The sequence below is a fragment of the Lepisma saccharinum genome, chromosome 29, assembly GCF_977018435.1.
Source record: "Lepisma saccharinum chromosome 29, izLepSacc3.1, whole genome shotgun sequence".
Taxonomy (NCBI): domain Eukaryota; kingdom Metazoa; phylum Arthropoda; class Insecta; order Zygentoma; family Lepismatidae; genus Lepisma; species Lepisma saccharinum.
The window spans coordinates 39,584,406-39,601,580 of record NC_139257.1 but is presented as its reverse complement, the minus strand read 5'-3'; the positions used below and the strand labels follow the sequence as shown (position 1 = coordinate 39,601,580).

The 17,175-nt window shown below is 32.7% G+C and overlaps 1 protein-coding gene across 19 annotated transcripts in view; it reads left to right on the top strand.

The window, feature by feature from the left end:
* Positions 1-17,175, top strand: part of trol (terribly reduced optic lobes) — a 1,072,318-nt gene that overhangs the window by 820,271 nt on the left and 234,872 nt on the right. For 17 of the 19 annotated variants that reach the window (XM_083114888.1, XM_083114893.1, XM_083114886.1 and 14 more), the window contains 3 exons: positions 600-707; positions 1,731-1,874; positions 4,803-4,862. In XM_083114888.1, coding sequence (XP_082971014.1) covers positions 600-707; positions 1,731-1,874; positions 4,803-4,862 — 312 coding nt within the window. The remainder of the gene's footprint in view (positions 1-599; positions 708-1,730; positions 1,875-4,802; positions 4,863-17,175) is intronic. The other 2 variants (XM_083114881.1, XM_083114891.1) reach the window with 1 other exon arrangement.

Below are 17,175 nucleotides of genomic sequence, written 5' to 3'. Positions count from 1 at the left end.
GCTCTGTATTCCAATTTGTGCATTGTCGCACCTTCATTCATTGAAACACCTGGCACAGACACAGTAATTATTCAACTGTAGTCATATTTGACACACAACATACACAAGGTTGTACCTATTCAACTTACATAAGTTTGTGTTCCTACATGAATTATTTCTATATGGATATTGAAACTTTTTGAACTGCCCTCCTAGTTTGGAAAACTTAGATGTAAATATTCTGACTCCCTTTAACTTGTTACTTTGTTCAAGTATCTGTATTGATGGATATCCGTAAGAGTTATGAGCACTGGGATTGGTACAATTCAAAGTGATATCAACCCATAATTTTTAGAATTTTCAACATTAAGAGTGCATCTTAAAAAATGACCAGCCTTCCTTTACTAAAACTAAAAGAATTAAATAAGAAATAATGTGACGAAGCTAAGGTAATGTAAATTCAAATCTAAAAATATTAGCCTCAAACATATATTCGTAAATAAGTATCTCAACATAAGTAAAAATAAATATGAAGAAGCAATATATATGCAAAGTTCTAGGGTAAAGTTTGTAATATATATAAAGAGCACAGTAAAGAATGAACTGAATTTTTCCTTCAGGCTGTAGAACATATGAATTCCAATGTCGTACTCGAGAATGCGTTGATCTGTCAAAGAGATGTGACAGGAGATACGACTGCGTTGATGGAAGTGATGAGTGGAACTGTGGTATGTTATTCAAGTAAATTAAATGTACCTATGCGTACAATACAAATACAAATTACCTTATTATAATCTACAGATATATGTAATCATTATAACTTACCGATATATACTTTGTGTGGAAAATACATTACAAAATTTTAATATTTCCTTTCATTTTAAAAGTACCATCTCTTGTTAATTTTGAAATGTGGTTTGAATAAAATATCTAGTTAATATCTACATTTGCAGAAAATTACAGAGATTGATTTAATAAATTTTTGCCAGGTTTTTAAAAAACTTCATTTTGTAAATTTTGTTTATTTCTACAATAGATATGCTTTTTAACTTTTGTTGCCTACTTATTCTCCTATTCCAAGTCATTTTTACCAATTATATCCATCGTAGTATCCGTTATATATATTCCTTTCCAATTTAATTATAGCACCATAGTTTTGTGTATATTATAACATAGTTCATTATGCATTAATAAAGAAGTAGAATAGGTGGTTGATGTAGCAGAATTGTTTATTTTGTTAATAATGCTTTGTGTAGAATATGTCATATGATAGCTACTTGCTTTGCCATTACATGCAAAACAACTTTTAAACACAAGAATCCATGCAGCTTATTCACACTAATTTTTGTTCATTTCTAAATAATTTTGAATTGTTTGTGAATTCGCCTCTACACGTGTAACAAAAATTTCAAGTGTAGTCGTTTTTAGAAAAGTGTATCAAGGCTACTGCTGTCATATACTCGGCTGCAGTGTCTTACTGAATTTCAATTCGGAACTGCATTAACCTTCAATTAATCAAGTGTCTTTTTTTTTCTAGAATTGTGATTTAGGTTTTAATTTTTTAAAATCTCTGCATAAGGTTTGTAAATTTCTGTGCTGTGGAGTTGTTACATTTGCTCTAGGCAAAATACCAAGGAAATAGGTCAAGATTGGAATTAATCATAACTTAAGGTATATGCAGAATAGTGAAATCAGGTACCAAGGAATTTCAAGTATACGCTTGCTAATATTAGAATGAAAAATGTTTTCAGGCCCATCTTTGGTAACACCACCACCCCCCTTTACATGCCGCTCGGGAGAATTCAAGTGCATTAGTGGAGACCAGTGTGTGCCGCAATCATTAGTGTGCGACCAAAAGTATGATTGTCAAGATTATTCAGATGAAGCTAATTGTGGTAAGTATTTTATGTTAACTACAATTATTTATACAATTTTCTTGCTTACCATTACCTACAGAGACAGACAGATCTGCACCAAAAGTGCAAAGTGATATTTTTTGTTCTTGTTTTTTAGGGAGAATTCACACTTAAGTGACTAGCGACAGGCAACACATGTCTCTTGGGAACGAGCCAGCAGCAATGTTTCACACTGTAACATGCCAGTTCACATAAACTTGTGTTTGATTGCTGAAATTCTCAAGAAACATGCATCACCTGTTGCTTGTCACTTCAGATGTAATTTTATTTATGATCCATCTATCACTTTAGTGTTAACTGCATATGAGAAATATCCCATGAATCAAATAAAAATGTAAAGAAAAGTAAGTAATATTTATTTCTTTGTCCATAAACAAAAGTTGTGCAAGAGTTATTTTTCCAACATAACAGTAGATAGATATTCACTTCTCAATATTATCTGTTAAAAAATCTTGATTGAAGAACTTTAGATTTTGCTGTTGTCATTGAATTTTAGGATGAATATAAAATGCACAGAACACAAGTACAGACACTTGCAAGTTCTTTATTTGATTTTTCAAACTAATCAGTATCTTCAGAAACAGTAAAGAGCTGCCTGCAGAAAGGAGTGCATTGGAGATAAACTTTGATAGTTGACAAAGCATCGAGCTTTGTCATTGTTTGTAATTATATGCTGGGTAACATAAATTTATGTAGAATATTTTATGTGGAGAAGGTGATTTGTAAAATAATTTTTATGTTCCCAGTCATTTCACTCGCTCTCTGCCGTTGATATTTATCATATAAATTTCAAAGTAATGTATGCAATTCAGTGAAATTAGATATGGACATACATTGGTGTATGAGAAACTTGGTTACAGAAGGGTACAAGTATGGTGGCGCTACTCTCTACTGCAAGTCGTGTGATGCATGCACAAATTGAAGGCCTATTACGAATACCTTCGGTAACATGGAGAGGCATTTCCAGGCATGATACTGGTGGCAACCACTTTCAACATTTGTTACGAGGTCTTCATGCTTCTCGTACAAGACATGTCCATATAAAATTTCACTGAATTACATTTGAAAGTTATACGAGGAAAATCAAATACCAATAAATTGCCCCTATGTGAAAGAATTTGAGTTTTGGGGTAAATTTGGATGGTGTGTGTGGGGACAAATCTTTGTTGTAATTTTATATTCATCCTATGGTTATTTTCTTCATGTCCATGTGCTCTTAAAAAGTCAGTACTGTATAACTTTCCATCCTGAGAGGTATTAATGTCATAGTCATGTCCTAAGATATTTCACATCAATTGTATGTTGTTTTCCTTGTAAGCTAATTTGTGAAGTGTGACTTTTGGTTTACCTATGTTTTATAATGTTCTTTAACACACTAAGCAAATGGTCATTTAAAATATAAATGTACTGAAATGAACAATGTTAAATCTGTTGTGAAGCAACTAGACCTAATTCACCCTGTGCGAGAGGTGAATTCCGCTGTGAAAATGGCCCCTGCATTCCTCAGCATTTTCGATGTGATGGAAAGGTTGATTGCCCAGATACTAGTGATGAGTTAGATTGTTGTAAGTTCAGGAAGAGAAGAGTATTTTTTCATCAAATTTTTAACTAACTGGAACATTTGTGCATAAATTTTACCATTGTTAACTTTGTTAAGAAAATAAAACACAAGATTTTCAAACCAGGTAGTTACGTCTGCTATCAATAAAATTGTAGAATTTAATGTTCTTAACATTGTTGCATGAAAGTATAGCGGATGGCATACACTGGTATATGTGTCGTCAAAAGTTAGTCTATAAGACATAAATATTATTAAAGTTTAATTTTTTTAGAACATTGATCAGTCAAAATATACAGATTTCACTGATTGATTGATTTGCTTTATTTTACTTCACTTTTGTGACACGTTTGGCTAATTTTTGAAGGTTGGAATGAGTGATGATATGATGAAATTGATAATGGACACTCGCAAACATCCATGCACAGGTCAGGATTCGAACCCGGGATGCCTGGTGTCTTAGTGCATGTGCTAGCCACTGCACCACAGGTGCCGGCTATACAGATTTCATGTCCAACCTTTAGATCATATCAGTATTGTTTTAAAAGAAACAGATCAAAACGGTTAAGTATCCATGCCTTGTGTTTTATTTTCATACTGCATTAGTATAATACCGTAATAAGTTATTGATTAATATTTATACTGATCACTTTGGATAATGGTATAGGGATAATATGCATTTAATGTGATTCTTTATAAAATAACAATTGTAATTAAATTTATCTACTCTATTTCTTACAATATTGCCCATCTCTCAATGTCTAATTTTGTGGTTGACAAAATATAAACTGTATTACTAAATAAGGTGTATTATGTGTATTAACAGATAAATTGCACTGAGTAATAAGTATTACAGTAATTTTAATCATACTTACTTAATATGTTAACCTCAATTAAATAACAATATAATCCATACATTTTAAATTGTGTACTAAATATTAATATAAATTATTATCAATATATTACAAAATATTAACTTGAACCTTTATTAATATTTTTTTGTTTAATATAATAGTGCCAAATGTTGAAAGAATCTAAAAACATATATAAATTTCATGATGGATGCAGTAAACTCAGTTTTAATATTGTGTGTGTGAATTTTCGTGTTTCTGCTTTGTGAATTGGATAGTTTTTCAATGTTTCAATGCTTCCATGTTATTGTATTATTTAATTTCTATTTGTAGTCTACATATTTTTTTCATGTAACTTTGATCTGTACTCAATGTATATTTGTCATACATTTAGTAACAAAAAAATGTAATGTATATGAATGTAAAAACTGTAATTTTTATTACTACTGTTAAAAGATTTCTACATATATGAAAATATACATTTTCCTTTTCTTTTAGCTGTGTCACCAGGAGGACTAGATCTGAAGACGTACCCAGATGATCAAGCTATTAAAGAAAGTAAGTCTTATAATACTTATTGTTATGCATTTATGAAATAGCGATAATGTCATGTACTGAAAAGAAATAATTAATTCCGCATGAACATTAATTTAAATAAAAACTTGTATCAAATAAGTAGAATGACATATTTCTTCCTTCCAAATTAGAGCACTTCTAAAAATTGTAGTTGTGAAAAATTAACAGGTTATAATAATAGTAATTTCATTGAAAATATTCAAGGAATGTAATGTAAGTTATGGAAAGGAAATATTATTTCACTGATCGAATGGGGGACATTGGGAAGGATGGGCATTCATTAAAGAAAGATACGATTTAACAAAGTCATTTATGAGAGTGATATACAATAGTTTTTCAACCTTAAATGTGGTTGTTAATAATAGGAATACTATTAGATATTACACCATGGTTTTTTTTTTCCTGTTGAAGGTTTATTCATTTAGTCATTCTGAAAGTAATGACTATTTTATTTTTCGGATGTACCGTATATACACATTGCTGGCTCCCAATCTGATCACACAATTCAGCTAGTTATAGGGTAATACATTGCACCACCTGCACGTTGTAGTCTTGAGAGTGGTCTGTAGGACATGCTGGAAAAGAGAGAGAGTTGTGTAATTCTGATTCGTGAGTTTCAACTGCACCATAATGTGGCACAAACTTTCCGTAATGCAGTGTTGCCACATGAAGGGAAATTTCCCTTTATGAAGGGAAATTCGAACCAAATTTTGAACGAAATGGGATTAAAAATACCAAAATGCCATGGAAAATTTAAGACTCAAAACTAGTACAGATTATGTACTATTTATTACTATTATTTTTAAAGGTTTTTAGTGTGCAAAAAGGGAAATTTTGCCCTAAGATTGTGATAACACTGCCATAATGTGTTCAGAGTGTGGGGTGAGGGGCCACATTTCAATGTGCTATCATTCTAATAAAAGGTACCCCTGTAGGATCTCATGATGGAGCATAGGGCTTATTGGGATCAGCAGATTGCAGCAAGGTTGCAAGATAATAATAAGAAGGGGATTACTTTGAAAAAAATGGCATTTATATATTAAAGAGATTGGAATTTATTTTGCTAAGATTAATATTTCAGAAGGACAAACAACACTCTTGGAGATATACTGAACAAACAACTGTAGTATTTGGGTATTTGTTTATTTCTTTTCAGTGATTGCACATTTAAAAATATATATACATACACTCATGGTTACAATAGACATGCTCTTTTTTTGATAATCAGGGTGGATTTTCAGAGTAAAATTGTCTGAGTTTTCTACAAATCCTTAAACAGGGTGTCGACCAGTCAAGAAATTATTCTTTTTGTGAAGAATTTTTGCTATTTTTTTACACAATAGTGAATTTTTATTGTTATATATCTGTACTGGCATTTAATAAAATTGAATATTTGGAAATCTGAAATTGAATTGAGTTGGGGTTAAGATTTGTTTACTTCGTTTCTTAAGAATTACATTCATGTATGCGTGAAGTTTTGTAAAAATATTAAATATAATGTGGCCATTCCCCATCTAGGATGAAGTCAAGCATTAACTTTTATATGCATTAATAATTAAAGCAAGTCTAAATCTCTTGTTAAAGTATAGCTTCAGTTTTCATCATAACTGGCCTTGTGGTAAGGGTTTTTCATTGAATAAAAATATATCCTAATTTTGTAACTATACGTGAGCAGGAGGCGATTAAATCAATAGTTTTTCTTGTATGTACGCATTGTTTGCATTGCAGTATTATTTTTCTTGTAGTACGGTTATTACAAGCATAAAAACACAGGTTTTTGTTGTGGCGTTTCAGGAGAAAACACGCTCCCTTCATCAGACATTTATTCTTAGTTTGACTAAGGATACAGTAATAACAATGGTTAACAATTTTTAAACAAGAAAAAAGAATCAGTTATACAATGGATTTTGTCAATGTTACATTGTTGTAGTATAGCAACTTAACTGTGAAAAACAAGCATCTGTTTTATTTTTATTTCAGATAAAAATTTTTGACCACATTATTTTTTATTTAAAGAAAAATATGAATCCGAAATATGATCAGGTAATTCAAATTCATCATTGTTTTCACAAAGTCTCTTGATGTTTTCTGTTACATTAAATTTTAAAGATGGTGGCTTACTCCACTTATGAAAGCGAAAACTCCATAATGGGTCTATGTTACCATTTTCATTATTTAATTTATTCCAGTGTTGTTCTACAATGAGCGAAGCTTCCCAGACATTCAAATCTATGTCTCCCGTCATTCTTTTTATAACCCTTCTCTTTATAATGAAATGCTTCTCTTCGATGATGTGAGCTGGCAAACCTGTTCTTGGGTTTAGATTTATAATGTCCAAATTGTGTTCATGCTTGTATGTACGCATTGCTTGCATTGTAGATTTATTACTCTTGTAGTCTACGGTTATTACAAGCATAAAAACACAGTTTTTCGTTATGACTTAATGAAAATGGTAACATAGACACACTATGGAGTTTTCCTTTTTCACAAGTGGAGTAAGCCACCATCTTCAAAATTTAATGTAACAGAAAACATCAAGAAACTCTGTAAAAGTAATAATGATTTTGAATTGCCTGACGGTATTTGGGATTCATATTGTTTTTAAAAATAAAAAATAATGAACATTTTTTTTTTATCTGAACTAGAAATGAAACAGACTGCTTGTTTTTCACAGTTAAGTTGCTATATTCCAACAATGAAACATTGACAACATCCACTGTATAATAGATTCTCTTTTCTGTTTAAAAAATTGTTAACCATTGTTATAGACTGTAGCTTTAGTCAAACTAAAGATAAATGATGAAAGGAGCGTGTAGTCTCCTGAAACGTCAGAACGAGGAACTTGTGTTTCTATGCTTGTAATAACTAGACGTCAGATTTTAGGTTTTTAACCTATTTTTTTTCCTTTACAGGTATGTAAGAAATAATAAGTTATGTCAGCGTTTCGTTAAAAAACTCAACAACTGATGAAGTTTTATAGTGCCTAAAAAACCTATTTTGCTTGTTAGAACCTATTTTAGATTTTTTTCGCCTAAATCAAGCCTTTATTTAGGTTTTTTATATATTTTTAAAGGTTTTACAGAATTTTTATGTGGCACAGACGCATTTGCTTTGTTTGGTCACGAAAAAATTCAATGACGAACGTGTTTGAAACGTACTCTCTGTCGATTTCCCTTCAAGTCGTTGGTGATTTTTCAAAGCTCTGAACAAAGCACTGGTGTCTGGTGCCACTGTTACCTGTACAATCCAAAGTAGTCTGATCTGTGAGGTCTTGCTCACTTTCACATCACTTTGGTACTTTGTGGCATTCACGCCTTGCAAACTAACATTTCAGCATTGAAGTTTGCACCACTGAGTATGTTTTTGTTGAAATATTATTTTCAGCATATAAGATGATCCTCACAGACAAAATTGCGGAGTTTGACTGTGGATAACGTGAAAAAAGATTGTTGCGTAACTATACGGCGAAGAGTGGATTTTAATAGCAAAGTTCCAATGGTAATTTCTGCCATCACCGTAGGGTTAGGCAACACACATAACGTTATGCAAGATAGTGTGTATTTCAGGATATAGGTGACTATATACCTAATCAGCATTTATACATTTTGAACCATTTTAATTTTTTTTTAACCTACTTCAGGATTTTTCGGGCCTAACAATATTTTTAGGACCTATTTTAGGAATTTTAGAACCTATTTTAAGGTTTTTCAAACCAATTTAGTATTTTTAGAACCTATTTTGAGATTTTTAGAACCTATTTTAGTATTTTTAGAACCTATTTTAAGGGTTTTCGAACCTATTTTAGGATTTTTAGAGCCTATTTTAAGGCTTTTCGAACCTATTTTAGGATTTTTAGAGCCTATTTTAAGGCTTTTCGAACCTATTTTAGGATTTTTAGAGCCTATTTTAAGGCTTTTCGAACCTATTTTAGGATTTTTAGAGCCTATTTTAAGGGTTTTCGAACCTATTTTAGGATTTTTAGAGCCTATGTTAAGGGTTTTCGAACCTATTTTAGGATTTTTAGAGCCTATTTTAAGGGTTTTCGAACCTATTTTAGGATTTTTAGAGCCTATTTTAATGGTTTTCGAACCTATTTTAGGATTTTTAGATCCTATTTTAAGGGTTTTCGAACCTATTTTAGGTTTTTAGAGCCTATTTTAAGGGTTTTCGAACCTATTTTAGGATTTTTGGAGCCTATTTTAAGGGTTTTCGAACCTATTTTAGGATTTTTAGAGCCTATTTTAAGGGTTTTCGAACCTATTTTAGGATTTTTAGAGCCTATTTTAAGGGTTTTCGAACCTATTTTAGGATTTTAGAGCCTATTTTAGGAACCTTTTTAGAACCTAAAAATCCGGGGTCTAGTAATAACCATAGACTAAAAGAGAAATGATTAAGAAAAAGGAAAGAATTTTGGATTTGTTATTTTGGTAGACACCCTGTTAAAAAATTTTAAAACATTAAAAATAAAAACACTAAGTTGCTGACCAAGGCAATTTATTATTAAGATAAAACACCCTGATACAGGGTCGAAACGTTACCTGTTAAGTGTTTTTATCTTAATAATAAATTGCCTTGGTCAGCAACTTAGTGTTTTTAAATATGGAAACAAGGCTTAATTATAGAAAGTCTCAACATACTTGCTGGATGACACACTAGTTTGATTTTGGTTAGAATAGCATTAAAATCGATGCTGAAACAGAATAGAAATTTTCTACACAAATCCTCTCGCATCACTTCATTTCGGATTCGAATGAACATTAAAAACTATAGATGGTAATTTTACAAATAACATCAAAAACAAGTACAGTAATTTTCGAAAAATAAAAATATGTCCTTTTTTTTTACTTCACCAAATATGGAAAACCCTTTCATTGCCATTACTTTTAATCAATTTCTAAATGTTCTAATTTATTGGTATTTGAAAAGTAAGGTATGTAGAATATATCTGAATCAAAAAACTTTACAATTCATGACATTACATTTTTCATATTATTAACAAATGAAATTTAGGGTTGTATATTATTTTAATGACTTAACATTACTACCCTGTAGATTCTTCATCATATGCAGTTGCCTAGTTTAAATTTAACTCAGCGTATAGACAAGGAACAAAATGAATCCCATTCCATCAGTGAAACAATTGTCTATCTTGTGAATGACATTCAAAGATTGGTGCATGGTTAAAAAACGTGAACGATATGTTAAGTAATACCAAATTTAATTTACAGTGAAACCTGATTTCTGTTATTAAAAATATATATTAAAAGAAATGGAATTTGTGCAAATTACTCAGCTTTCAAAAATTGGAAGGGGGATTTCACAACCCTTCTTGACCCTCCCAGTGGGTGCATATCAATTCCAGACGTCAGTTAAGGGCGAGAAATGAACCAATCAGCACCATCGTGAAATATTTGCAATTTTATATCAGATAGGTAGCATGTTGGTTATTCCTATTCATTCTCATATATTGTGAGAATATTTTTAATATGGAAAACAGTTTTCACTGTAAATTTTGAAAACTTAAAACTTACCATTAAACTTCAGCCATGAAAGTAGCATTTGTATGCTAAATAGAATAAAGTTAAAAGAAGAATTAATAGTTTTTAACTATTTAATTTTAAAAGATCGATTTAAACTAACAAATATTGTATTTTTGTTTTTCAATGGAACTTTCAGTTGAAAAGGGTAAGTGAAGATTTTTATGAAGCATGATCAATTTTTAAGCATGCTGTTTGAATTGTTTATTATGATGTGGACTATATATATATTTTTTTTAACAGGGCAGATATGATATTGGAAGGATTGTGCATTTTTATCTTGGCATGGGTTTTCTGCGGGTTTTTTTCTACAGCATTTTTACAGAACTTGTGCTGTAGAATACAGCTGAGCATGGCCTGTAGTTTCACATCCTCATTTCTACAGATATGATAACTAGAGCCTGGATGTGGGTGTAATTACATATTCTATTCCTTTGTAGATACATACCTGGAACAGGAAAATCTCTACGAATTATATAACTGACATAATTTTGCATAAGTTTTGTTATATATTTTTACATATTTACCAGGATATTGCATACTTTACATATTTGCTAATTTACTTTACATAAAACAACATTTTTTTGGTAATGTTCTCCTATCTTGATCCTTTTTCCTATGTTTTCGATCTCTGAAACGTGATGAAGAATATTTGTAGCTCATGTGATGTTATATTGTTTTAATCAATAAGATGCATAGTGCTTACGGTCACCTAAAATTGACTGCCAAGTCGAACGACAGGGTAAAGATAGAAAAAAGATGGAAAGAAAAAAGATGGAAACTCTTATTCATTTAAAAATGCTGAAGTCCGTTCCCCCCTTCCTTTGTGGGTACATATTTTTGTTTCACTTTTAGGTGTAGGCAAGGCAACTAGAAACTTGGCATTGGTGTACAAGAAAGCTACTTTCCTGTATGTAGCGAATTACACAATATCTTCCCTTGTACAAAAAGTACCAAAGTGGCTATGTATTTTCATTCGATGGTTTTCGATTATTAATAATGTCACATATTCCTTGATACTACATATGTAGCTGCATATCCTTTTGATAATACATATTTAGGTACATATTTTATTAATTATTACATATTTATGTACATATTTTGTACTTCGGTATTACATAAAAATCCAGGCTCTAGTGATAACATGCTTCGTGCGTTTCTACTCTATAATGAGGACTTCTGTTAACATTAAAACTACCACAGGGAAAATATGCACAAACTCTAATAAAAAGATAGTTTTCTAAAATTCATGTATTTTGTAATGAATTTGCATAGTTGGTAAGAAATGATGAACTAACTTTCTTGTCAATTATTAATTTTTACATACTTACACTTTTTCTGCTTGCTGCAGCAAACACTTTTTCTGCTTGCTGCAGCAAAGCCTCCAGAAAGACATTAAATATTACATGTTGACTCTGAATTATAATTGTAATGTTGGTTGCGAGATGTTGCTGTTTTCCATAATACCAAATATTATGAGTCATCTTTTGTGTGTGCCATTTTTCTATGAGACAGAATGAAATATTGCTTTGCAACTTTACTTTATTTGTTGTGAACATCTTGGTGATGCAATTATTTCTGGGTCAGAAGAATAATATGAATTGTTGAGAACTGGAATGTCCGATATTTCTCTGCTGTAGGTTATGTATGGGTATCATCCGATACAATCATACCTAATTTTATCGATCCAATATATTTATAAATATATAATTTAGTGCAAAATACTGCTATTTTGTTATAATTTTTATTGATATGAACACACAATCTCCATGCCCTACTTCTTTTAAAGTAGATGTCTAAATATGCAGCTTCTTTTGCACTGGAGTCATCTGGTAGCATACATTTATTAAAAAGGTCAGTGAGCCATTCATATTTTTGAAGGACCATTAGGAATCTTGTATAGGATCCGTAGAATATTGGCTATCGGTATCGGTAAATTTTATATTAGTATTTTATTGATATCCGCCAAGATTTCATTTCAACCCATCTCTAATTTATAGTCTTCAGACAATGAATCCACAGAACAAATAGAATTTAATTCCATAGTAAATGTTCCAGGCCTTTTACCTCATCATTCATTATTTAAGATATGTATATGAATTGTTTTATGTAGACTGGGAAGTTGTCCTTATCATGGTCAGTGGTGTAGCATGGGTATTTCGGGTGGGAACGCCAAGTTCAAAAGAAGGGTCGGCCCTTTTTTGCTTAATAAGTTACTTATGGAATTAGTCGCCACATGTATTGTTTATTTGCCTGAAGTCAGTTGGGTTTTCAATCGTCATCCATGCATGTTTTAGCTAGAAAATGAGATACCTCACTATGCCACAAATGTTTTGAACTCTGGTGTTTTATACCTTTTTTTATACCTTTCTGCATGACGCAAGTCATTAAAAAACCTACCTGAATCACAAGCGCCTCTGAATAACAGTAGATGTCATTGTTGTGGATGATCCAACTAATGAATGATTTGGTTTATGTATTTTACTTTGCTTTTCTACCACTTTTGGTTAATCGCGAATATGAATATGATTGATGAAGTTGATGAAGGGACACTCACAAAGAATGCCCGTGCTCACGCTGGGATTCAAACCAAGGACCTCTGTCGTATTGGTACGCTGTGCAAAACACACTGACACGGAGGTGGGTGGATGATCTAACTATCGTACACTCTACTGACGTAACAGTGCCGATTAACAATTCAAACCACTGTTTATTGCATCTTGAGAATGCTGATAAACATTTTAAAATATTTTTTTTTTTCCAGAGACCATTCGATGTTAAGTTTTCAAATGAATTCTAAACATATCCATTGACACAATATTAAGCAGTTAAATACTAACTGAATAATAATAATAACAATAATAAAATAAGTTTTGCGGGTTAAGTAGTAGAGCAGCCACAGGCTAAACTTCTACCACGAGGACTTCACCAAATTATTTGACAAGAACTGTGTTGATGTTTTAGTTTTTAATGCACATAGCTGTTCATGCGATAAATTATACAATGCAGTGGTCATTAAGAAGTGGTATATTTGAGTTTGGTAAACTTACGTCAGTCAATATTCCGTATTGTAGCATCACACAGCACGAGCACGAGGAAGCAGGTAGGAATTCTGCTTCTGTCTGCGTTGGAAGGCAGGAAGGGTCACATGAGCCCTAGAACTGTAGCTCTCTGCTCCGTATGCCGGTATTCAAGAGAGCATTGCGTGCATGCTGTAGAGATCAAAGCTTTCCCTCCAGATAGGCGGCAAGGAATATAGAGTCCTTTACGCCAAACCTACCCGGCGTCCGGCCAGGAAAGGCATTTAAAATAAATGCTAGAACGAGTGTTGTTAGTGGAGCGTTGCAAGCGGATTGCGAAAAATAGCTATTGTAATGCCATGAAGGTCAAACATATATGAAATTAGTCAAGATTTACTTTATATTTACAGCAGTTATGCATTTTTGAAATTTTACATCAGGGAACGCCGGGCGTATGGGCATACTATAATGCTACGCCACTGATCATGGTATTGAAGCAGACTGGCAAATCAAAAAAATTTAGTTACTTGTGGTTTTTAATTATGCAGGTTTACTTTCCCAAAAGCATCAAGGTTCAGTTCTTCAAAAGCATTGTATGTACAGGCCTGGTCCACCAAGATCTGTTGCATCTTTTGAAATTTCGAGAAGTATAGTCAGGAGAACACTGAATTCATCGAAGTTTTGAGTTTCATCTCATACTGTCCTATCTCCAATTGTGAGCCACGCTCCTTCCTTTGTTGAATCTGACATGCACATAACATCATCATACTACAACCTCTGCTTAGCATATTCAAATTAGCCATGTAATATAAACTTCTCCGCATTTCTAGAACTACAGAAAAATCTCTATATACGTAGATTTATTTTATATATTTTTTGTAGTTTTCCTAAGCACATAAACATGTTTCTTTTACTGTAATTTAATTATTTTTTTGTGTTAATAAGAAAGAGAAATAGAGGTTACCATTTTACTTACGCATGCTTTAAACAAAAGTTACTGAATCGTGATTATCATAAACTTATAAATTTAAACAATACCTTTTTTTTGTGATATTTCTTTGCACTGTAGGTAACATGCTTCTCATCATTAATCTGTTGTTCTGAATCACCATGAACTTAATATAGAAGAAAGTTCATGCCAGGTTTTTGTGATGGGATTGGTTAGCATAGCATGCTTCAAAATAAGGCGCATTGGCAAGATGTGAAATTGTTCCTTTGTTTCATGAACTTTCATGATTATTAACCTCCAGGCTAGGAAGATGACATAAAATAACAAAAAAATACAGAACAAGGATAGTGTTTACAGGGTAACATTGGAAACACTTCTGAATACTGGATAACATTGGATACACTTCTGAATGTCTTACATTCCTGCATGGTAATTTATCCTAGAAAAAAACACACACCAATCAATCACAATTCAACACTATGTTTTTCTGCTTCTTTACGTTTTGGCATTTTCCAAGCCTGTATCTTCTGCTTTGTATAATTAATTTGCTTTTTATTATTTTTATGCACTGAAATATTTCAGTTCGTGATGGGACTTTGGCGCTTATTATTACAGTGTCAGTGGTGTAATTATTTGGTGTTTAAAATTATATTTTTTGACTACATGTTGTGGAATTAATTTTTGCATGCAGAATTTTTTTTGTTATTTTAATATTGTTATATATAAATTTCATGACTTATCGCCATGCTATTTCATAACAAGCTTGAAAAGGCTTTTTTATGTTATTTTGCTAAGCATATGTTGGTGGTTTAAGACATCTATGTCCATACAGGTACCAGTATGTTGCTCGTAAAAAAGATGAATCAATTTTGACTATGAATACAGTAATTCTCTGCATTTTTAAAAAAAATACACGGCTCATTGTTATCAGTACTATCCAATAAGAATTGGGGACTTTTATCATTTACTACAATTAGAACCACTCCAAAACGGTTAATATTAAAATGTAGGCAGCCTTTGTGGCATAGTGGTTACCACAGCATGCTACAATCGAAAGGTCCTGTGTTCGAATCCTGGTCGAGGCATGAGTGTTCTTTGTGTGTCTCCCTTCATCAATTTCATCATATCACTCATCCTCATCTTCATCATTAGCCAAAACTGGCAGGAAAGCAAAGTAAAATAAACCAAATCATCAATGAATGAAATGAAAATGTAGGTAATATTTGTGAGCAAATGCATTGATATAATTTTTTTTTAAAATTCAAATTTCTGTCCTTGAGTTACACACTAGGCACACACATGCAGTTCTTTTTTTTTTAATCAGATATCCTCTCTTGCTAACTGTAACATTGAAAATACCCAATATGCAGGCAGAATTGTTTTCAAATTAATGAGTTGGCAACAATGCCTGACATCTTTAGTTTGGGTGTAAGTTTGTCCTAGATCTCGGCTAGTAGCATGTTGGACATTTTAAAGAAGTCTTTATTTCCATTTCAATCATAGAAATAACATTTTTAATATGATTATGAAATAATTACATTGCCTCGTATATAAAAAAAAGTGCTCCCCTAAGCTATGCACCACATCATGAATACGTATAAGGGTGTGGGGTTAGGGCCCCACACTTTCTTGATCACGGCCGAAGGTTGGGCTGATGTGATTAGCACCATGCCCCTGGCTGCCTTTACCCCCAGAGTTTCCTTCAGGTACCCACTTTATACGATGCAGGGTGGGTGTCGGACCTGCTTGAACAGGTGGGAAAGTTCCCGGTTCTCCCCACCGGGGATCGAACTTGATCGAACTTGGGTCTCTCGCATGGTAGTCAGACACCCTAACGACTGAGCTACCGTGGCTACACATTGCCTCATATTCTTAAGGAAAATAAAGAAAAGTGTTTCAACCTGATAACTTCTTCCATACAGTCCACCCCTGTCATTACCTTGTATAGTTTAGTTGCTCTTGAGACCCAAGAACGTACTAGTATATTGCTTGTAACACCAAAGTAGTTCAGCCACTCATGATTGCCACCATCAAGCTGTTTCAAAAACAGTCTGCAGCTGTGAACTCCAATTACAACAACTTTTTCACCTTTTAAACCCCCAAAGATCAGTATTGCACCTTATGAAGAGGTGTTATTAGAGATGTAGGCTTCATTTCACACCAACAGTCCACTTCAGCAACAGTTCTGTGTGACTTGAGCATGAAATTTCACGGAAGTAGACATGAACTGACAGTCGTATGCTCCTGGCCTTTGTCATGTACAGAGCCTGTCGTGCTGAGTGATCCCAAACAAAGGTACAGGTGGCCATTCAAAGCAATAGGTTTGGTAAAACTTGGTGTAGAGGGTATGGAGACCGGCATCTCTGGGTGTAAGCGTAACAATTTCTTGCCTGAGATATTGGTCTGTGTATGGGACCAGTAGCATACAACATTCGTGAGGAAATTGGGAAGCTATGAATGAGTACCGTAACCCGGTCACGGAAACTTACGACATCGACTGGGGGCTTGTTGTACTGACCACATGTCACCCCATAACTGGTTGGATGATCGTGGGAGTGAGGCTGGCAGTTAGTAGGTAGGCCCTAATTGGTTGTTGCACCATGGGGAGGTTACATAAAAAGTCTGTTTGAAACAAGACTTTTTAATTTAAAAGTTATGCCAGTAACTTGTATTCAGGAAAGAAATCCCTGATTTGTAGATAATTTGTGCAACTCTTAAAGGATATTTGATATTAGGTTGACTATTTTGTTACGTTGATTTGTAATAAAATAATCATTACAGAAATCACT